A 23,295-nucleotide genomic window follows, 5' to 3' on the forward strand; every position below is an offset into this window, starting at 1 on the left:
GATTTTTGTGTTTTTATTGGCTTTGAGCCATAATCATCAACAATTAAATAAATAAACATCTAAAATAGATCACTCTGTCTTCAATACATCTATATGATGTATAAGCTTCATATTTAGAACTGAAGTACTGAAATAAAGTAACTTTTCAATGATATACATTTTTTTTTGAGATGCACTAGTATATTGTTATATAGATTTAAAATTTTTGCCATATCGTCTACAGAAATGTGGCTTTTTCATATTGGTGTTTTCATCCACAGTTCATCCCTCAGTCAAGGAACCTTCACTTATTCATCTTGCAGAGCTCTCTGAAAGAACACAGTGTAGTCCTGCTTGTTTTGGCTGAAGCTGTCTGTCTGTGTTTGATGTCTGTTCATCACATGCTTGCTCGGGTTGTGTAATGCTGGTCATGCGTGAGTCCTGCCGAGTGGAAAGACGAGGGCCAGGGAAGTGTGTCAGTGTGTTAATGTGCTGCCTTGGGTTTTTTGGATGAGGGGGTTGACCACACATACACGCTTAGAGAGGGGCACACATACAGAAGCCTCCTTCACACACACATGTTTACTCTGTACCTTTACACAATCACGCACAGGAAGACGCGCGCACAAGAGGCCACTGCTTGCCTTGCACAAATAAACAAACATGTACAGGAAGTGCAAGCTAGTGTTTTTGCCGCAGCCAGCAGAACCAGTCACCCTACGGTTCTTCTTTGAGGTGACCAGAGACGTGGAGACGATGCAATATTGCTCTTTCCTTTCCAATATTGACATTAAAACAGTATACTAATACTAAAAATTAAACTGACTATTTTTTTAGATGTGAGGCATCTCATGCACCTGATCTGTGACCCATTCACCTACTGTCGCTACCTACTACTCACTTAAATTCTCCACAAGGGGGTGATATTCATACTTGAATAGCTTTTGGCATTAGTATTTTAATAACTTTTCCAGCTGTGTTTGTTTAAAATAGTTGAAACACGTATATTTAGGCATACACCAATAATATTTGTGGATTCTGATGTAACATTCCTGTCAGAAAATGCCCCTAAGTCAGACTGAGTGGCAAAAAATTCTACAACATAGCAAACTGGCAAAGAAAAAAGTGATTATATGCTTTAATTAAAGGCAGTTGGGCTCAATAGAGATCTTTAAAGATATCATTTTGCTAGAAAGCATTGAGCACTTGCTCTTTTTGAAATATACAATATGTCACTCTGAGTTGTATATGCATGCTACACGTGAAACTGTTCTTCTACCCCCATCGCCTGCATTAACCAGTAAAGAAAATAGACAGAAAAACGAGTGAATCAGGAAAAGACCACGTACTGACGTCAACCCGTAAATTAAGATTAATGGCCTCTTCCATCTTGGCTTGCGTCTGCCCACTGCAGAGTCTTGGGGGGAGTGCCACAGTGCTCTTAGCCAATCAGAGGCGAGATGTTTGGATGTCATCAATATAAAGAATATAAAATCATAAAGAATAACAATATGTTTATTGTTCAAACAGAAACTTTATGTTTTTTAGCAAATATTCACTTATTTTGAATTTGATGCCTACAACATGTTCCAAAGAAGTCGGGACAGAGGCATTATATATATATTGGGAAAGTATTGGATATAAAGTGAGCATCCCTGAAAGACAAGCAAGAATAGGGCCTTGCTGTTACAACAGTCCGTTTTTTTTTTTTTGGTAAAAAAAAGTGCAGGTACTATAGAGTAGCCTGCCTGCAGTCCAGACCTGTCTCCCATAGAAAATGAGTGTATCAATATGAAGGGCAAAATACGACAACAGAGACCCCGGACTGTTGAACAACTAAAGTTGTTCATCAAACAATAATGTTCAATTAATGTGAATTCCACTTACAAAACTGCTACAATTAGTGTCATCAGTTCCCAAACATGGGTGATGTAAACGGGTTGCAGACATTAAATTCAAAATGAGTAAATTCTTGCAGAAACCAATAAAGTTTATTCATTTGAACATTTTCAACACAACCTCTCTATAAGCATCGACTCTCTCTCTCTCTCACGGACAAAGGTTGCTAGGAACCTGGGTGTTATGGTTGATGACCAGCTCTCCTTCACGCACCATGTTGCTCGATCCTGCCGCTTCGCGCTTTATAACATCAAAAAAATTTGACCGTTTCTGACGCAACAGGCCACCCAACTCCTGGTACAAGCAGTCGTCATTTCACGCCCCGACTACAGCACGCCTGCGTAGTAAAACCACTCCAAATGATCCAGAACGCAGCAGCACGTCTGGTCTTCAACCAACCAAAACGGGCACATGTCACCCCGCTGCTCATTGAGCTCCATTGGCTACCGATTGATGCTCGCATCAAATTCAAAACTCTTACAATCGCCTACAAGGTGATGACAGTACAGGCTCCTTCCTACCTGCACTCGCTCCTGAAGGCTTACGCTACCTCCCGGCTGCTGCGCTCCTCCAATGAACGTCACCTCGCTTTACCAAACAAACATTCACACAAAGCAATCCAGACTGTTCTCATACAGAGTTCCCCAATGGTGGAACAAACTACCTTCCACTACCAGATCAGGAGAATCTCTCACTATCTTTAAGAAACTCCTGAAGACAGAGCTCTTCAAAGAGCACTTACTCTCCTAACACCTCTAACAAACTAACTACTTCTAACCTCATTTCCTTCTTCCCCTCTTTCACTTCTCTATCCCTTTATTTCCCTTCGACCTCCTTTAAGCCCTATCTAAAAATGGTTTATCTTAATTCCTATTACGTTTGTACTTCATTATTGTAAGTCGCTTTGGACAAAAGCGTCTGCCAAATGTAATGTAATTGAATATCTTGTCATTGTAGTGTATTCTATTGAGTATAGGTTGAAAAGTATTTGCAAATCATCGTATTCATTTATGTTTTACACAACATCCCAACTTTATTGAAACTTGTATATGCTAAACTGATTGGTTTGACTTTAAATAGAGAATTGATACATGCATAGCAAAAGCCCCACCTGTTCCTGCCTACTCTCATAGGCTCCACCTAGATTCAACACAATGGTTTCCATTAAAATTAGAGATGGACCGATCAGTGTTTTTGGGGCCGATTCCGATCGCTCCAGCTAGAGCTTAGATTGGGCAAAAAATCCAGCCTGACTCTGCCTGCCCTCATAAACTGTAATTAAGAGCACGGACCTGAATTTAAACTCCATATTTGTTGTAAGTAACAAAACAACATTAAACAGAGCTTTTAACTAAATTCACAAATAGTTGGAAAGAACGAAATCTGTTTTAATGACGTTAATAAACATCACTGTGACAGCGCTAGTCACAGTTTCACCGCAGCAAAGGACGAGGACGTGAATCACTTATCTAACCAGCCTGTACTGATTTCTGCCCCCAATAACCCTTTTAATAACCTCCAATAGCCTTTATTAGTCTTCAATAGCCTTCAACACTCTAACCTTGCAGCCGTGGTGTGTCCACTAAACTCCGTAGTTATAAACATCATGAGGTTAGCAGCGCTAACTGACCTGTTTATAATGTAATCCGAGCAGTGACTCCGTGACGGCTGCTCTAAACTGCTGCTGTTAGCTGCTTGGGCAGAAAGATGAACTATAGAGAGCTGTATTATCTGTTTAGTGGGGTTAAACCCTTTACTTCCTACACAGATGAACTTAAGAAAACTGTAAAAACGCTCCAGACTGGCTGAGCTGAGCTCTGTAGCCCGTGGCTGGGCTGTAGCTCTGTGACTGGTGTAAAGACAGCGGGGCTTGTGCTGCTGCTGCTGCTGCAGCTCCGACTAGTGGTTGGATGAGGAACTGCAGCTTCCTGTAAGTGAGCAGTTTCACCGGTAATCCACACACAGCTCTGCTTAACTGCTTAACCCTAAACTCTTGAATCAGATTGGCTAAAATCAGAGGAATATCGGCCGATGCCGATACACTGCCGATCGATCTTCCCATCTCTAATTAAAATGATAAAAGCTGGTGGAAGATTGGTAAAGTAATTGTTAATCGTTTAACTGGGGTGGAGTACAGCTGAGAAAAAAAATGCATAACAAAAATTCCTTAAGACCAGTATTGGGATTCACTGCCTTAGAGCATTACATGTATTAATGATGATACTAAGCCTGTCCCTATGTGAAGTGTCCTGGAAGGTTTTTAGCCTCGGCATAATCTTGTTTTGGCCAGAGTTGCTGACTGTCTTTTAATTATTACCTCTTTACTCTGTAGACAGGTTCTCCACACTCATTTTTCACCACAAAGATTTGTTTAATTAAAAACCCCTGAGACTTTGTCTGGGATTTTGAGAGCAGCATCCTCAACTCCTGAGCATGTGCCCTTTCTCTGGGCCATGCAGGTCAGATGATGTTCCCCCTAGTCCCTGTTTCCTAGCACCCTGTGTATAAATATTAGTTTGTTAGCATTTCAACCCACCAGTCTCCTAAATGTCACCACATACTCACAGCACTTAATGAAAAAGCCTGTGATTAAGCTCTTTTTAATGGCTTTAATAAACAGACGCCCCACCCTGCACATCTTTCCTCTTCTGGAAAGGGCAGTGCGTCACTTTTATTAAGGGCCATTCAAACTGGCGAGAAGTCGCTGCACTGTTGTTCCATTTGGCCAGTAGCCGCTGTGTTTCCACAGAGATGCTGCCGTTCCCTCGGAATCCATGAAAAGAGAGCGGGATCTCGGGATTTATAAATCACTGTTTCATCAAATGCTGAGAAGTCTACATTGATACAGTCTATATTTATAGGTGATATGACTTGAAAACTGCACAAAAATGAAAATTAGGCTTGGTCCCATTTCTCCTATGTACTACTACCCCTTGTTTTCGAGTGTAACCCTTCCTCTCGGAACAGAGTTACAAGGGGAAGGGAAGAAATCCTGCCTCTATGTATTGTGACAACCCTTCAAGCATCCAATATTCAGGTGACCCTACTGGGCAGATCTAGTTGGCTTAAAGGTATTGTATGTCTTCAGAAAGGAGGCAGGTAGTGCAGCAATTAAGTAGTGTTGTCTTTTTCCAAATTCCTTTGTGATGAGGAGCTTAGGTTTTTTTTTCTTATTTTTATGTTCCTTAAATGCTGCACCTTCTGTCATTTGTTGCACCATTTAAGGTCACTTGTGATACCAGTTTCTCATAGCCATCTTTTTTGAGTCTGCCTCAGAAAAAAAGCTCTGTTTAAAATGTTGCCTTGTAGCCATGTAGCCCTAACACTACCATCTACCCCTAACAAGAATCATGAAACCCTACCCCTAGGTGTGAAAGCACAAAACAGAGGGGTAGGACTAAGTGGTAGGGCCAAGGTGTGAAATGGGATCGGGCCTTAATAAAACATCTAAAATCTATGAACTGTTATTAGATTAGTTCTAATCTTCTAAATCTAATCTTACTGTCATTCTATACAGTTTAAAGTTCTGGGCAGAACATTTTGCAAATCAGTAACAACTATGTGTTTCATATGAATATTATCAGTAGTGTTTTTGACCTGTCAAACAGGACCACCACATGGTTCCACATTTCACACTACTTCAGTCTCCAACTCATGGACCAGTCTGTTGGGATTACTGAAAATGGTAATGTGGTGTGTGTATTGGTGGGACCTGAACCATCCCAATGTGGTACACCAGCCTACATCACAAAATGTGCTGCATGTACTAAAATGTCTTTTAAGAACAGCCGTAAAGAAAGACCTGCTGTATCTTTCCTTCACACAGCGCAGGTGCAGCAGTCTGGATTTTCATTATTGATTTGGTTAATTCAGATTACAGTTTTAATGCCATTTTCAAATTGGAGTAATCACGATTTTATATACAGACATTTTATCCTTTTAATCTAAAATATCAGAAAATTGCTACTCATTTCTAAAATGTTTCTTTGTTTTACCTTGATTACTGGCGCCTTCCACAGAACATATTTTTTGAGGACAGAGCTCATACTGAAACAAACGGTGGGATAAAGCATATATTTAGCTAGAAATAAATCCTGCCATTTCTTAAAAAACTGCAGCATCATCGCTCTCCAGTAAGGATCCGTTATTAATTGTGGAAAACATTAATAATCTCTTCTTCAAAGTTTGTTTTGTGACTCATTTAGTGCGTTATTTCTCAATTTTCAGTCACAAACCCGCATTTACAGGTAAACCTAGTTTTAAACCATTTCTTTGTCATCTGTGTTTTGATTTTTATTGGGGGGAAAGGTTATAATAGAAAAAAAAAAAAAAAATATATATATATATATATATATATTTTTTTTTTTTTTTTTTTTAAGGCCATAATCGCCCAGCACTAGTTACAATCTATTACCTTAAAGAGAAACTGAAACAGTGTTAGTTTATTGGGTTCACATAGCTTATTAATATATTTACTGGTATTTGTAGAAGTCCTGGGATTCAGATGATTGTAATCGTTACAGTTTTTATCATATTGATTGTTAAAATTCATATTAGTATAATCATAGTCCGAGCTAGGAAGGTGAGAGTATCACCACCTTGCAGTCAGGAATGACTCATCTTCTTAAACTGCTTTTTAGTCAGGAAGTACTCTGTTAATAATGTTTTCTTTTCCCTTCTCTATCGCACTCAGGCCTAACTACCCAGTGACTCTACACAGGGGTTCAGCAAAACATCGTCACATAGATACATTTTAAAATCACCCTTTTTAAATAGTAAAGTGTTTGGTTATGTGTGTGGTAACATTGTAGAAAATAGCATTCCCCTGATTCTATGTTACTCTTCGTACAGCATCCTCAGTCCAAATCGAGAAGAGGCAGCTAATTTTGCTTATGCACTATACCTGAGTTTCACCTTTATCCTTTAGACTGTAATTGAAAAAAGCTTGTGTGTATTTAGTTTGTAGTTAATGCGGCTGGTGTTTTGCTGTTGGGGACACATCAAGCTGCTTTGAGTTTGTTTGAGTGACAGGATTATGATGCATCCTCAAGACACATTGTACCCTGTTAGCATCTGTACTTTTATTACTGGCCACTTATGATCGAATCACCCAGGATGTGTGTTAATACCAAATGTTAACATGGTTAATAAGTACAATATATGTTTATGTTTATGTATATGACTGACTGCAGGATGTGTACCCAAGTCAAATTAAGTCTAAGTTTAAAGAGACTGCTTTACAGTAAGGGTTTAAAAAATACAAAATACATTTTTGTCAGTGCACTCATCTAATAATGAAAAGGCCAGTGTTGTATTGGATCTGTTGCAGTTAAAATGCCTTCTCAGTACACATAGGCCTTTATCAGGAGGAATTACACTTCTGCTTTGTGTTTAGAGTGTAAAGGTGGCATTTACAGGTGGCAGAAGAAAAAAACAACCAATGCTTCTGTTTTTCATTCCCAGGTGGCTTTTAAAATTGTCCAGCTGGCCCAGATGCCCTGTTTGTGTAAGGTGTTACATGTGTATGTGTGTGTGTATTTCACAGTGGCTTAGAACATCCCTCAGCCAATCAGGTTTTAGAATTGGTACACACTGTATATACAGTGTAAGATTAAATGCAAACTGTATTAACACTCTTTATTGGGAGCAAAAGTTTAGGCTTATATAGATTTTTGGTGGTATTATTATAGATTTTTGGTTTTTTACTTTTGACAAAAAAGTTTCTGTCCTGCTTCAGGCCCTGAATGCAAGTTACGGGTGTTTCTGTTTTCCTTCAGGTTCTGGATGGCAGTTCTGAATAAATAAATATTTAAGTTGGGTTACACTACCCAACATAAAATACTTGGATGTTTCATTGCAGAGAAAACCTGTTGGAGGCTGCAAAAGACTTGAGACTCGAAGGGAGATTGACCTTCCAGAAAGACAATGACCCTAAACATACAGCCAGAGCTACAGTGGAATGAGAGAGAATCAGATATTTATGTGTTAGAATGATCCAGTCAAAATCCTGAGCTAAATACCACAGATATTCTGTGGAAAGACTATTTTACAAAGAAGAACGGTCAAAAACTGATCTCAGTCTCTAGATGCACAAAGCTGGTAGAGACATACCCCAAAAAACTTGCTGCTGTAATTACAGTGAAAGGTGGCCCTACTAAGTATGATTACGTTTGCACGTCACACTTTTCATATTTTTATTTGATTAAAATTTGGAAAAACATGTATTATTTTCATTTCAGTTCACAATTATGAGCTACTTTGTGTTGGTATATCACTTAAAATAAAAAAAAAAAAACATTTAATTTTGTGGTTGTAAGGTGACAAATGTAAAAAAAGGAGTATAAATACTTGTGCATGCTACTATAAATGTCAAATAAATGCAATTGAATTCTTAGTTGAATGTAAATAATTCTCTATTGAATGTAATCCAACACCTAACCCTAACCTTACAATTTAGGCTTTACATTCATGTTAAATAAATGTAAGTCTACTGGATCCATGTAAAGTAATAACTGATTCTGCCCTCTTTTAGGCTCTGGATGGCAGTTCTAATTGTTTCTGTCTTGCTAAATGACAGTTTTTAAATAGGAACATCACAAGGGCTGATACTTCATTACAAGTGTCTTTATGTGTCTTTTTACCAATAACATGTTTCTAGAGCAGGACTGTGACTGGTCTGCTGTATGTGTGTGCTGACGGTGGGAGAGTGATGATCGCAGGACGAGCAGCCTGTAGGGCAGTGGTTCTGAGGGGGAACAGGACACTCTTTATTGGAGTGCTGGAATGTGGGGAGCTTCAGTTCACTGACAGCTGCTCTGCTTAACCTCTGTCTGTTTTGTGCTGTGTGTCTCTGATGTATGGCACTAGATGGCAGTAATGCTGGAGAGTAGTACAGTAGCAGCATTCCTGCACTGTGCTGTCATGGTTAAGCTGCATGCTGTGTGACACATGAAAACACACACACACACACACACACACACACACACACACATGCTGATCATCAAACTTGTATATGTGTGGGTTTTTATATAAAATAAACTTTTTTCGTGCTTTATACGTGCAAAAAATATTATTTTTTTTTATTACTGTTTGTACTAATATTAATATTACTGTATAACTACTATTACTACTGGTAGTAGTACTATAAGTACTATCTGTACTATCTGTGCTACTTCTGTTTCTACAAATACTACAGTTGTTATTACTACTGCTAGTACTATGCTGATATTCTAAACATCATAGTATAGCAGTATGTAAACTGATGATGAAGTGTTACCTCAGGGGACTATAGGGAGTGTAGGTGCTAGGTGGGTATAGCATTAAATTACTCAGGTTGTGCTGATATTTAACTTTCCTCAATCCTTAGTGGTATGTGTATATTGGGCATATGTCGTAGTGGGCATTACCATCCACAGTGGACACTGCAGTGGGTGGTAGTGATTTTGCCTGACCCTTACTGGGCCGAATTGTCTATGAAAACCAAAAAGCAATTATGGCACAGCTACTACTACTGTTACTACTTCTAGTAACATTATCTTCTCTTCAACTACTGCTTGTTTTAAAACTGTTTGTCTGGTGCTGCCACATTTAAGGTAGAACAGAACTCAAGAAAAAAGAAAAAAAAATCTTGTTTAACTAGTTTAGCAGGCTTTAGTAACTTGTGTGTGTGACCCTATTGTGAAAATTGTGGCTAACATTAGCTTATCTCAAACTATGGCATGCTGGTCTGGAACTATACTGGCCTATAGCTACTGCTGGCTGTCCAGCTGCTAATATTAAATATTGATCTTAGGTTGAGTAAAAATCACTTTAAATTGAAAAATTACTCTCTAATCAAACCTTTACATGTACATTAGGCTGGTGTGGCTGCAGTTTGAAGACTGACCAGCTGATTAAACTAGTGGAATTACTAGGTATCAGCTGCTGGAGCCCTTAGAGAGCACAATTGGCCTTGCTCTCACTGGGTGGGCAGATGGGGTGATCAATCAGCACAGGGCGTCTGTGAGCTGATGTATTGGAACTGAATCCTCCGAGTGCGCTGTGATGATACTTAGCAATGCTGCATCAGCAGCAGTTTGAAAAGAGGTGGTGGCTGACTTCACATGTGTCGCAGAAGGCATGTGTTAATCTTCACCTCCTTCTGTTTTGGCATCACCTGTGATGGGCGAAAAACAGCTGAATAGTAGCAGCTGTATGGGTGGCCAGATGATTTTGAAGAAAATGTGGAAAAAAAAAACAAAACAAAAAAAAACAAGTGGAATCAGGTGTGCTGCTGTTCGTTAAGAATCACACTCTGCAGTCACATCAGCTGAGTGTAATCAGGTTTGACACCATTGCCCTAAACCAAACCAACATTCTCATAGCAACAGCCATTCGCAGCCTGCCATAAAAAAACACTCTCTGAAAGCCACTCTTTTTATTAGAACATTTAATCCTGTTTTCTCGTTCTGGGTGTTGTTCAACATGTTGTTTTGTTTTTTTAAACCAAATGGACATGATTTATGTCCAATTACTGGATCCAAAACACCCGGCACAAGGCAATGAATCATGAAAATCACAGCAAGCCTTATTTAAAGTATGCCATTCCTTTCCAGAACGTGTTTACTGGTAGTGTAACAGCACACAGTGCCAAATGTTCATGAGTCTGATTGTAATTATGCTACTGATTTGAGGGGTGTCATGTGGCTAGGCTGGCAGCGAAGAGCATTTCCAACTAGGCTATGTCACTTTAGCCCGAGTTTTGGACGAGCGCTACGTCGAAGGGAATCTTCTTAATGTGTTTCTGACGCCAGAGAGCTGAAGGCAGACTGTTACGAGACTCGGAGCGCCAGTTCTCGAGTGGCTTTTTAAAGTTGAAAGTCTGAAGTGGAAAGCCTCATTAACTGGAACGTTGTTATGATTTAACTCTTACAGGGATCTCGTAACTGGGATTTAGCAGAACATTTACATTTACTACAAACATAGCAGTTGTGGTTGTAGTTTTACAGAGAAGACTTTTTATAGACTTGTTGTGAAGCTCAGTTGTGGAGTTTCACATTGATCAGTTGACAGTAAATTGACTGGAAAGTTGTATTTTTTAAATATATATAAAAATAATACAAAATAGCAATTCTTACGGGAATTAGAGATTTATTTATGTATGTATATGTCCATATGTTTCAATTACTGCAGCGTATTCTCATTAATGGGTTGTGGTGGCTCAATGGTTATTCTTTTAATATTGATAACAGGTTTGTGGGTTCCACATTCAGATTTGGGTGAGTTGCCACTATTGGGCCGTTGGGTTCAAGAAATGTAACCCTTACTGTTCCCTGGGGGTTACACTGATGACTGCCCACTGCTCTGGTCACTAGGGGTAGGGGTAGTATTTCAGGGTATTTTATTTGCGATATTATCACATACGATATGATATGGACACCCTTAATTGAAATTTTCACCTGATTGTATCAGAAGTCAATGATCCAACATGTCATGATACTAATAATGCACTCCATACATCCAGGATTGAATTAAATAAACTATACAGGACAGATATAATCTGCCTCTAGTAGATATTAATTAATGGGAAATTAGTCCCAAATTAATATGACAATATTTTGGGGTATTTTTGTGATAACAAAATGAAAACAAATGTTGGTGATATCATTGCATACGATACAAGATGGCATACCCCTACTGGGCACATGTGCTTATTGTATATCACAGTTTATTTGTTTATACTTGTACTTGTAGAGTGTTTGTGCATGTACTGTGTAGATGTGCTAAAGCTAGAGGCCAAATTCCATCTGTATAATAATCATATTATGTCATGTTATTATCATTTTTTAAATAAAGATTCTTTTCTTGAGTAGCACATCACAAGGTTTATCTTTTGCTTCAGGTCCTGAATGGCTCTTATGGATGTTTCTGCTCTCTGTCATGCTGTAGATAACAATTCCAATTGTCTCTGTCCGGCTTCAGGTCCTGAGTGACAGTTGTGGATGTTTTTGCCATCCATCAGACCATGGATGACAGTTCTAGATGTTAAATACCTCCCTCAGGTTCTGAATGACAGTTCTGAATGTTTCTGTGCTTCTTTAGACAGGTCCTGGATGACAGTTCTATAGTTTAATGTCATGGTTTAGGTCATGAATGCTAGTTCTTTATGTTTCTCTCTTACTTTAGCTCTTAAATGACAGTTCGGAATGTTTCTGTCCTTTTTAGACAGGCCCTGAATGGCAGTTCTAGATGTTGATGTCAGGTTTAGGTCCTGAATGCTCTAGGTCCTGAAGTTCTGCATGTTTTTCCAGTTTTATGTCCTATATTACACAAGTTTAAATGTTTCTGTCCTTCTTCAGACAGGCCCTTAATGACAGTTCTAGAGACGTATGTCATGCTTTAGGCCCTAAAGGCTAGTTATTTATGTTTCTGTCTTGCTTTAGCTCCTAAAATACAGCTCTGAATTACTTTCCAATTTTAGGTCCAATGTGAAGTTCTGAAGGTTTCTGTTCTGTAGACAAGCCCTGGATGACATTTCTAAAGGTTTAATGTCATGCTTTATGTCCTAAAGGCTAGTTCTTTATGATTTTCTTTTGCTTTAGTTCCTAAATTACAGTTCTGCATGTTTTGTCCAGTTTTATTTCCTAAATGGAAGTTCTTTATGTTAAGTTCTTCAGTAAGGCCCTTGATGTCATTTCTAGAGGTTGATGTCATGCTTTAGGTCCTAAATTCTATTTCTTTATGTTTATGTTTCTCTATAGCTTTAGCTTCTAAGTGACAGTTCTGTATGTTTTTGTCCTTTTTTAGACAGGTACTGGATGACAGGTCTATAAGTTGATGTCATGCTTTAGGTCCTTAATGCTACTTCTTAAAGTTTCTATCTTTTTTAGGTCCTAAATGACAGTTTTGAATGTTTCTGTCCTTTTTTTAGACAGGCCCTGGATGCTTTAGATCCTGAATGCTGTTTTTTAATGTTTTAATGTCTCCTAAAGCAAAAGGAGCTTCTGTATGTTCTCAGTGATGGTTTTGAATGTTTCTCTCATGCTTTACGAATTGATTAATAGTTGTAAATGTTTCTGCTTCAGGTCCTGAATGGAGAACAAGGCGATGTACCTGAGCACGTACGAGGAGCGGGATAATGGCTCTTTCTATGAGGAGGGCTATGAGGGCCGGAACCTCTCCAAACTCAACCTCTGTGAGGAAGGTAATAAACCAGTTCACTAGATAAACCTAGGAGGATTCTTTTGTGAATTTGAATTTTCTGTCCAGGAAGTCACCATAACCTCCTGGTCAGCCCACCCTTCTAAAGAGACATGCTTAATCATTTAGACTAACAGTGTTCACACGACACCTGCTCACAGACCTGCTGGAGGTGGAGAGGGTCACTGAGCCTGCTGGGTAATAAAACAGTCTGATCACTATGAGTGTGGAGTGCTGACAGCAGGGCCACTGAACCCGTCACAGGAAGCTGTGTGAGCTGAGCAGACTCTGTTTTATATGTACAGTTTATACCTGCCTATAACTGTGTAAAGTGGTGGGAAGCAGCAAGTGTTTTGACAAGTGTGAGTAGAGCTTTGGTAGATGAAGAATGGCCTGACAGGTGGATAAATAGAGGTAGGAAAGGAAACACATTAAGTAAATACATCTTCTGGGTGTGAGAAAACACACCCATTCACACACACATATATATACAGGTGAGAGAACTAGAACATATGGTAACATAAACTATATTGCCATAAGTGTAGCATAGCATGTGTGGCATGCAGACTGCCTCTAAAAACATTAGTGAAATGGGTAGAATGGGTGGCTTTTAGGAGCACAGTGAGCTCCAGTGTGGTGTCGTGATTGGATGCATCCTAAGACTAGTTTAGAAATGTCCTTACTATTACACTATATAATCCATAGTCAACTGTCAGTGATATTATAACAAAGTGGAAGCAACTGGGAATGACAGCAAGTACAACTTTTGCGCCATAAGCACATCAACATCCGTTAATCTTGCAGGGGTGCTATAGACCTCCAAACTTCAAGTGGCCTTCAGATTAGATTAAGAACAGCATAGAGTGTAATGTAAAGAGCTTCATGAAATTGGTTTCCACGACCAAGCAACTCCATCTAAGCATAACACAACCAAGCATAAGGCATGTGACTGATGGATAGGTTTAGGTCTTGGATGTAGGTTAGGGTTATAACTAGGTTTTGGATTGAAGCTACAACAAGGACCAGGATGATGGAAAAGATCAGAATAAGGCTTTGAGTTAAGGTTAGGATTAAGATAAGGATTAAAGCCAGTATCAGGATTAGGTTTTGGCTTGAGGATAAGGTTAAGATTAGGTTTTGAGTAAGGCTAGGTTACATTTCGGAATGAAATGGAAGTTATGCATTAAGTCTACTTAATATTACATGCGAAGTAGATGAAACCATATTTATTTTAGTAAATGTAAGTAAAGCATAAAGAGTATATGTTTAAGATTTTACCGTCATGTATTCAATGAGTAGAAACCTGAACCACCACTTCAAGCCAATATTCAGTTAACCAAAAATGTAGCTTCTTTATTCAGTAGTATGTCATCTGGAGTTCCACAAGAGTCAATCTTAGGCCCTGTCATTTTTTCCACTACATACTGTCTACTCTGTCCTTGTGTTTATTTACCACCCTCTGCATGTGCCCTGTGTTTATCCCGTGTCTCCACACCTGTTGCTTACCTGTACGCTTGTAGCTCCACCCCCTTGTTAGGTCCCAGGTGTTTCCTATTTCCTGTCCTCTTCTGTGTGTATATATAGTCCTCCCTTTGTTTCAGTTCTTCTGTTTTTGGTTCTTTATTTGTTTATATCTTAGTTTTTTCAATAAATTCTCAAAAGTGTGTCCCTTCATCTCCTTTCTGCTCCTGACAATCAGTTTAATTGTGATGTCTGTTTTCATTGCTATGCAGAAAGTTTGAAATTGTATCTACCCCTTAATCGTGGAAAAGATAGCCCTATAGGAAGACTCTATGAATGAATGGATCATGGATTTGAAGAACTATACTGTATGACCTTCTATATGAAGCGTCTTTTACTCATCTGCAGTTTAGTACTTCTAGCAACCATAAAAGATTCTTATCGCTTGGTCTCTATCATTTTTCATTTTTCTCTATCATTGTTTTTTTTTTCAACTCTCTCCCATGCTGTTGTTCCCTTTTCTTCCTTTTTTTCATCTATTGCTCTCATGAGCTCATAACATGGGAATAAACAGCATTAGAAACATAATCTCCTTCTTCATCCACCTCCCTCTATGACTCAGCCTTTAAAACCCCTCTCTGAATTCAAGGACCAGCGTAACGGCCCGCTTATGACTTGGAGTTCTCTCCGTGTCCTTGGATTCGCACACTCATGACTTGCCCTGCAGCTCCGGCCACACACAGCTGTTATTCCTTTTCTGGTGCTTTTTTTTTTTATTATTTTTATTATTAATATTATTATTAAAAAAGCATTTCCAAATGGAGGGTCACCATGCTTCAGTTGGTTTAGCATGAATGTGGCGGCTCATGTTTATTGATTGTTAGGAAAGTGAGAGGTGTGGAAATTTCACAACAAGACACCTAATCCAGCTTTGGGGAAGTTGGGAACGTGTGATTCGATGCTGCGCTCGCTAAAATCATTCCCAGGTGGCGGTTATTTCGGCTTTTATAAGTGTGTTTACCTCCGCACTCTTTTGAAGCTATAATCTGTAACGCGAGCTGGAGGCTAGCACGAGCCAAATGTGTCATGCTGAAGCTCTGGCGTCATGTGCAGGTTACATAAACACCAGGCCAACATGACGCTGACACACTCTTCACGAGATCACTGAGAGTTGTCCTCCTCAGGGGACACACTCCACACACTCCACACACACACATTCCTGGAACTGGTGTGTAAATAACTTCCTTGTGGACTTGCTTGATTAGTGCAAGGCCCCGGGCTTCAGGCCTGGCATTAACAGTGATCGATTTGCTAAACAGAGTCACGGTTCTGTTGTTGAAAAACTTGACGTTCTGTGTTAGTGGGGTTCAGGGAAGCCAGAAGGCTCCAGAAACTCCTTTGGGTTGGTTGATGTGTGGAGACAGCTGTGTTTTTCTGTGTCATGGTACGGGTTTGACAAATTAGCATTAGAGCTAGCGACGGTGTTTACCGAGGACTGAGAACTCATTCTCTGTGAACGTGTGTGCATGTGCAGACAGAGCTTCACAGCAGGCATGAACTAAGGAAAGTCTTGAGCTCATCCCCATCCATGATCTCACCTGCTTATGGAGAGAGAGAGAGAGAGAGAGAGAGAGAGAGAGAGAAAGAGAGAGACAGTTTAGGCTTGTGGAAAATAGATCATGAGCTATCTCCTGATCCTGGCATTGGTTGCGCTAACATGCACTTTAGCTCCACATAATGAAATCAAAACAGATTGTACTCTGGCTTTTGTTCTACCAGTGCACATAGTAGCAAGCTGAATTTCTTGCTTATTCACCTAACTTTCAACATTAAAGTTTAATCCAACACTTTAATCAGGTGGCCTCTGCCTAAAAGCTGAAGATGGGTCGTCGCTGGGTCTTTCAGCAAGATAATGACCCTAAACATGTGGCCAAATCTGCTCAAAAATGCTCCACAAGGCACAAAATCAAGCTCCTCTCATGACCATCTCAGTCCCTAGACCGTAACCCAGTAGAAAAGCTGTGGGGTAATCTGAAGAGGAGAGAGCATAGGAGAAGATCCAGGACTCTGGATGATTTAGAGAGGTTGTGTAAAGAGGAATAGTGGAATATCCCTCTTTCTGTATTCTCCCATCTCGTAAAGAGTTATAGGAGAAGATTAAGTGCTGTCTTTTTGGCAAAAGGAAGTTGTACCAAGTTCTAACACAAGGGGTGCCAAGAATAATAGCACCCATAATTTCATTTAAAACATTTATTTCTTAATGTGTGATTTTGTTCCTCACCAAATAAAAGCACTTGAATTAGAGCTTACATTTTTTTGCATTGTTTATATATATATATATATATATATATATATATATATATATATATATATATATATTTATTTTTTTTTATTTTTTTTTTTACAAAAGAAGTAATTAGAAGCCAAAGAACACTTCTTAATCAATGGTGTCAATAATTATGGAGGACGCTGTTTATGTTCCTTGCAGATAATTTGCAGATCTATTTAGCACTGAACATTGGAAAGTATAATCCTATAGGATGACACCACTGTGCTTTTAATTGGCTCTTATCCACAGGTTGATATGGCATTATGACAAATGATCAGTCTAAGGATTTGTGTGCCACTCGAGGATTTCAAACTTGAAGTAACACATCACAAAAGTAGTTTCACATTATGCAAGTTCATGGTTCTTCTTTATGCTTATCATTGATTGGGGGCTAGTTAAAAGATTAAATACACCATCCAAGGATTTAGCTCTAAAATACAACTATATAGATAGCATTATCATTTTCCATTGCTTATCCAGTTTCTAAAGATGTTTAATAAGACATTTTCTTCATTATTGGTCAGAGCTGTTGCTAAAGTAAAAAAAGTACACTAAATACAGAAAGAAGGTGTCTGTCTGGTTTCTGTCCACCGTCGAGTCCAGATGAACTACACCAAGAGTTAAAATGAACCAGTGTCTGTTTTAACCAGACTAAGAACACTTTTAATAACTAACTTTTTAAGTAACCGTCTAACATGCAGGTGTGTTCTTTCTAAAAAATCTTATTTGGCACTCTTAGGTAGCAGGAATAGTTAAGGTTTTAGAGGTTATGTCATATCCAATTTGTAATCTTGTTGTTTGCAGTGGGCTCCGGAAGCCGCAGGAGAAAGACAGACAACTGCTGTGGACACTTGGACTCGTTGTCAGCCATCAAATATGCCATTGTTTCTCTCTATATCCTGGTCCTGCTGAGCATTTTCGGCTTATGCATTGCAGGTAAGTAAGCTGTGCTTTCAGCTCGTTTTCTCATTTTCTTGTTTTTTGCTGGTGAAACAGAAACATGGAGGACACAAAATATATTTTTGCATTTTCTAGCAGACTTAGACGTCTCTTTAGACTGAAAAATTATAACAATTAATTAAACATTTTGAGATATATATATATATATATATGTAATATTACATACTAAGTATTGAAATCAGTCACCATGTTACTGATTGGACGAGCCCCCAAAATGTATGATCCCACTTTAGATAGATAGATAGATAGATAGATAGATAGATAGATAGATAGATAGATAGATAGATAGATAGCTAGCTAGATAGATAGATAGATAGATAGATAGATAGATAGATAGATAGATAGATAGATAGATAGATAGATAGATAGATAGATAGATAGATAGATAGATAGATAGATAGATAGATAGAACTGTAACAGGCAGCCACTCGCATCGGTGCCTGGAAGTACACAATATCTAGGGCTTGTGGGAATTAATAACATGTAGCATCTAAAATAAGGTAAAAGGAAAAAGTAAAAGAACTTTATTGACAACAAGGCTATTCAAAACACATAAACACTCTAAAATGCTGTGTTATCAAGTCACACATTGGGATAACCAAACTGGACATCACCAAAAAAAAGGAACAGAACAAAACCTGAGTTACAAAACAGCATGCTAGAACATAAACCAAACAAAAGCTACCAACACTAAACTTCCCTGGCCAACAATTAAACGCATTGGGTGCTTCTGCTGCCCTCTAGCCTATGGAATCTAAACAGAGTAGAGACCTACATGGTGTGAAATATAAAGGTGCTCTTTTCTGACCTGTCTGAAACCTCAGATGGTTCTTATAAAACTACTGGTAAAGTTAAAAATTACAGGTAAAATACTGTAAAACAAAAACACATCACTAAAACAAAGAGTAAAAAACTGAGGGAACATACTGGTAAAATGAGCACTTGAAACTCAGATTCCAAGCAAATTGTTTCATTTGAAACACAGTGTTTTGATACAATGCTTTAAAATCCATAACAGGACTGTGACTGTCCAACAACAGGTTTCATTACATCACACAGTTTTAAAATGTTCTGAATCTTTCTGTGCACCTAAGTGCAAGCAGCTAATGTGAGATCCAAATGTTTTGTTCCCAAAAAAGTAGAAAAAGGAGCTCTGATATCAGAACTATATGTGACATAACAACATAGCCACAATTTAAAAGAGATACAAAGCACTGTAACATTTTTTTGTGAAGAAACATCACGCACACAAACACACTGCATTGTTTTATTATTTATTGCTCATAATTTGTAAAACCATTAGCATTTGTAACATGGAAAGACTAGTTCTAGGAAAAAATAGTTCTGCAGTTTGGGATCATTTTGATCTTGAAGACAAACAAGGACAGTGTCCTTTCCAAATCAATTGGTTCATTTGATTCATTCTTACAAAATCCTCACTTCTGCCATTACTACATATGAGATTTAAAACCACACAAAAACACAGCACATAGTGTGACAACAGACTTCTCTCTGGCAGCCATCTTGGATTCTGCTTTCAAACTGTAGGCTCCTTCCTCAATACTTTAACCAGGTCTAATATTGATCAGCAGGATCAGCACTTCCTGTAGAGGAAGAACCAGAGATTAAAATGCCAAAACCAAATTCCCAACAGTTAACTGACTTGTTATATTGAAAACAGTGTTATTAAGTTCCATGTGAAATTGCCTTTTTTCTTTATTTTTTTATTTTTCTAATTTGAAGGAAGTGTCTACAGGCATGTTGTTCAGGCTTTAGATTTGGTATCAATACTAAGAACATTTGAAAGATACCCGGCACCATCTGCCACTCTTAAACCACCAGTCTGTGTGAAAGAACCCCTTTGTTTGGTCAGTGTGCCGACATTACTCAGAGAGTACATGTCTGTGTTTCACCGTCCAACATTTACTAAAGGAGCTACGCTACTGACTTTGAGTCAATATTTTTGTCCAGTGTTTTTGAGACTACGTAACTGAACATAGCTTAAACCCACTGTCAGAGTGTACATAATGTCCTCGCTAAGAAAGTGCTGTTTCCATTTGTCTCCATGTCTTTCTCTCTCGCTCTCTCTCTCTCTTTCTACATCTGGCTTTGCTTGCCTATTTTTGACTCTCTGCTCTGTCCAGAATCACTTCAGTAATTCCACTAGTTCAGACACTTGCCCCTTCATTTGAACACGGCCATATCATTTAAAGACCCTTCTTTTATACTTTGGGAAAAATCTTATTTACACAATTTTCCCAAATTAATATCTTAAATGTAGTCAGTCAACCAAGCTGTGTTCAATATGTTTTCTGCAAAAAAAAAAAAACAATAATTACAGACAAAATAAAAATTCACGTATTGTGGAACATGATGGTTTGAGATGATCTACTACTGTTTTCAACAAAAAAACAAATAGGCTTCTCCTTCTTATAGATGGTAGTTGGTCACACAGTAGGGCTGTAGCCAAGACAACCATCAAGGACTTTAAGTGGCATCAGACAGCTGCAGGGATTACTATGGCAAGAGGACCCAAATTCACTTTCAACAATGCTATAGTTGTGGTAACCGAAGTCACTAAGCAACACCTCTAATCATAAAACTAAAAAGAAACAGCACTATTCCAAACGTATTGCTCAGCTCTAAGGAGCAGTGTTGTTATCTATTGTTGTTATCTCAAATTCTCACTCAAAATATAGCAGAAATAAAAATTAAAACATAAAAAAAATGTGATTTAAGTGACTATGCAGTCTGCAGTAGCCCAACAATACACCACATCCTCATACAATTAGTGCTCACTTACTTACGTATAGTCTCTAGTGTTAGTTTCAAGACACATCCAACACTATGACTAGTTCATCTTAAATCAAGAGCAAACTGAAAAAAGGTCAAGAGAGAAAAAATAATTGTCTTTAAGACAAAGTTTTACCTTATATTTATCTTCCTCCAGTCCAGATGTTTTGAATACTTTGGATATTTGGCTAAATTGATTATAAGAAATCTCTGAACATTTAATAAAAATAACAGAACTCCACTATGCTATGCAGCAAGGGTTGGCAATAGACGGCCCGTGGGCCAGATGTGACCCACAATCATGAAAAGTCTGTCCTGTGAGGTTGTTTAAACTATAATGCACGATAATGAAAAAAAAAAAAAAAAGAAATGCTTCTCGCGCAAGCTTTTGTTTACATCCCTCCCATGTCTCTCTGTTGCGCTCGGCGTGACTTTAGTTTCCACACGTTTCCGTTTTTTCGCCCATTCTTGGCCTCCCTATCTCCTTATGAGGAGGTTTTTTCTCCGGCGGTGTCCCAATTTACTAGCCGGGGCTAGCTAGTGATAGTGTATTGGACCGCGGCCCTGGTATGATCCCGAGTGAGGAGCAGTGTGTTTATATATTTATTTTGTTCCTTTCTTCTTGGGTTTACCTGCTTTGAATTTCACTGTTCTGCAATTGGGTCAATGGCAGATTAAGTTGTTTGCCACCATTGAGAGAGAAATTAACAGGCTTTCCAGCGGTATAAGATTTATTCCCAAGAAGCTTTACTATGATTAAATTTGTTACCAAAAACAAATATCCTTACTTTTTGTGCTGTGTTCAGTATTTGAAACTATGTGCTTTGTATTTTGAACCTCAAATATTTTATTTGTTCATGTTGATCACTGCTGTTGTCACACACATACTGAAGTAATTGTGTGCACAAGCCTGGGGGGAGCAGGCCGCTTTACAAAACGATGCCGCTGTCTAGGTGCATTAACCCTACACTAATGCATACCTGACCTTAGCCATTCGTTTTTCACACATAATAGCATCTGACAGAGTTATGGAGGGGTTACAGCACTGTACAGCACGGCTATACAGCTTCACACACATGTAAACACACATTACACCACCATAAAAACCTAAAGGATCATATTTTTCCCATGTTGCATCTTTCTGATGTACACGACAGTTGGGATTAGGTGTGTTTCAGAGTGGTGAAGGAGGATTATGGGTCATTTATACTCCTTTAGAGCGCATGCACGGGGCAGATGGTATCTGATATCTCTCCCATACTGTGTCTCTTTGAACTTTTGTACTCAAACGCACCTCTAATGAGTAGAAATGTAACTCAGTCTGTCCGTCCAGGTCAGATTCAGTCATTTATCAGATGCTGTAATGTTTTCCATGCTGGCAGAACTCACTGTGTGACAGTACTCTCTCTTTCTAGTGCTTTCTTGCTTGAATTAATAAATAACAGAGGTAGATTTTTGAAACTTTATTTTAACAAGACATAAAGAAACAGGTGTTTAGACATTTCAGACTACTTAGTGACCATTTAATCTCATTTTGACTTAGAATTAGAATTAGAGCATCGCTCATAGTTTTCTGACTGCCAGGATAATAAAATGGAAAACTATGTAGGCTAATAAGTTTTAATGCACAGTAGAGCCACAAAATATGCAATAAAGACAGAGATTTGATCACAGATCAGCATTCATCCACTGTAATTGAATTGGAATTACACTTGCTGTGGTATAATTCATGCAGATGACTGAGGGAATTTCAGTAAAGACTATGGGAAGAAATCAAAATCAGAAAAGTACAATGAGGTTTGCATAACCTGATATATTTTTTTTTACTAAATTTGCATATTTTTTTACTAAATTTGAGGAAATTTGAATATAATAGTTACTGTTTAAATGTAACTAAAATAAATACAGTATGTCTTATTCTCCCATTGGATTTTTACTGCATGGGTAATTTTGTTTTAGCTGATAACAAGTTATTTAAGCATAACTGATGCAGTGAGTAGCTTCTCATTTGTTAAATAACCCTGTGGAAAGACTCAAACGTTGGTCTGTTTCAGGATGGTCCAATTATTGGCACATATCTAGCAGAGAAAACATCTAAGGAGATTAAATACTGAAACTGCTGAGACATCATTTTCACACATGACCACTACAGAGTCCAGACCTTCACCCCATTGAGAATCTTTGACATCTTTGGCATTTGGAATCTTTGAACAGTGGTCCCAATCTCCCATCATCAGTACAAGATCTTAGTAAAATATTAATGCAGCTGTGGACATAAATCCAGTGTCACAGTGAATGTGTGTCATAATCAAAGCTAAAGGTGGTTCAACTACATGTGGCCTTTTTTGGCCTGTCAGTGTAAAAATTACAGAGTTAAAAATTTGTATGTTTCAAGATGTAATTTACATTCTAGAAGTACATTTTAGTGATGCATTTCACACAAGTCAAAAGTTCTTATCTCAAAATCTCAAATCCAGTACATGTGTGAAATTTTGATTGTAAACAGAGAAAAATAGAAAAATGTTCTATGTCAGTATGTCCACAACTGGTGCATTAACTGGGTTTACACTTTACATAGAGATATATTGACCTATTTGTGCTGTATCTGCTGCATAATTGACTAATTCAAACATCACTAAACAAAGAACAACACCTTTATAAGGTTATCATGTGTTTCTTGAACTATGGATAATATC

General features: G+C 38.3%; 1 protein-coding gene across 1 annotated transcript in view; it reads left to right on the forward strand.

The window, feature by feature from the left end:
• The window catches only part of scara5 (scavenger receptor class A, member 5 (putative)), a 132,301-nt gene that overhangs the window by 2,913 nt on the left and 106,093 nt on the right, over positions 1-23,295 (forward strand). The window contains exons 2-3 of the mRNA XM_022662778.2: positions 12,942-13,060; positions 17,651-17,782. Coding sequence (XP_022518499.2) covers positions 12,949-13,060; positions 17,651-17,782 — 244 coding nt within the window. The 5' untranslated portion in view covers positions 12,942-12,948. The remainder of the gene's footprint in view (positions 1-12,941; positions 13,061-17,650; positions 17,783-23,295) is intronic.

Source organism: Astyanax mexicanus, chromosome 1 (assembly GCF_023375975.1).
Source record: "Astyanax mexicanus isolate ESR-SI-001 chromosome 1, AstMex3_surface, whole genome shotgun sequence".
NCBI lineage: Eukaryota > Metazoa > Chordata > Actinopteri > Characiformes > Acestrorhamphidae > Astyanax > Astyanax mexicanus.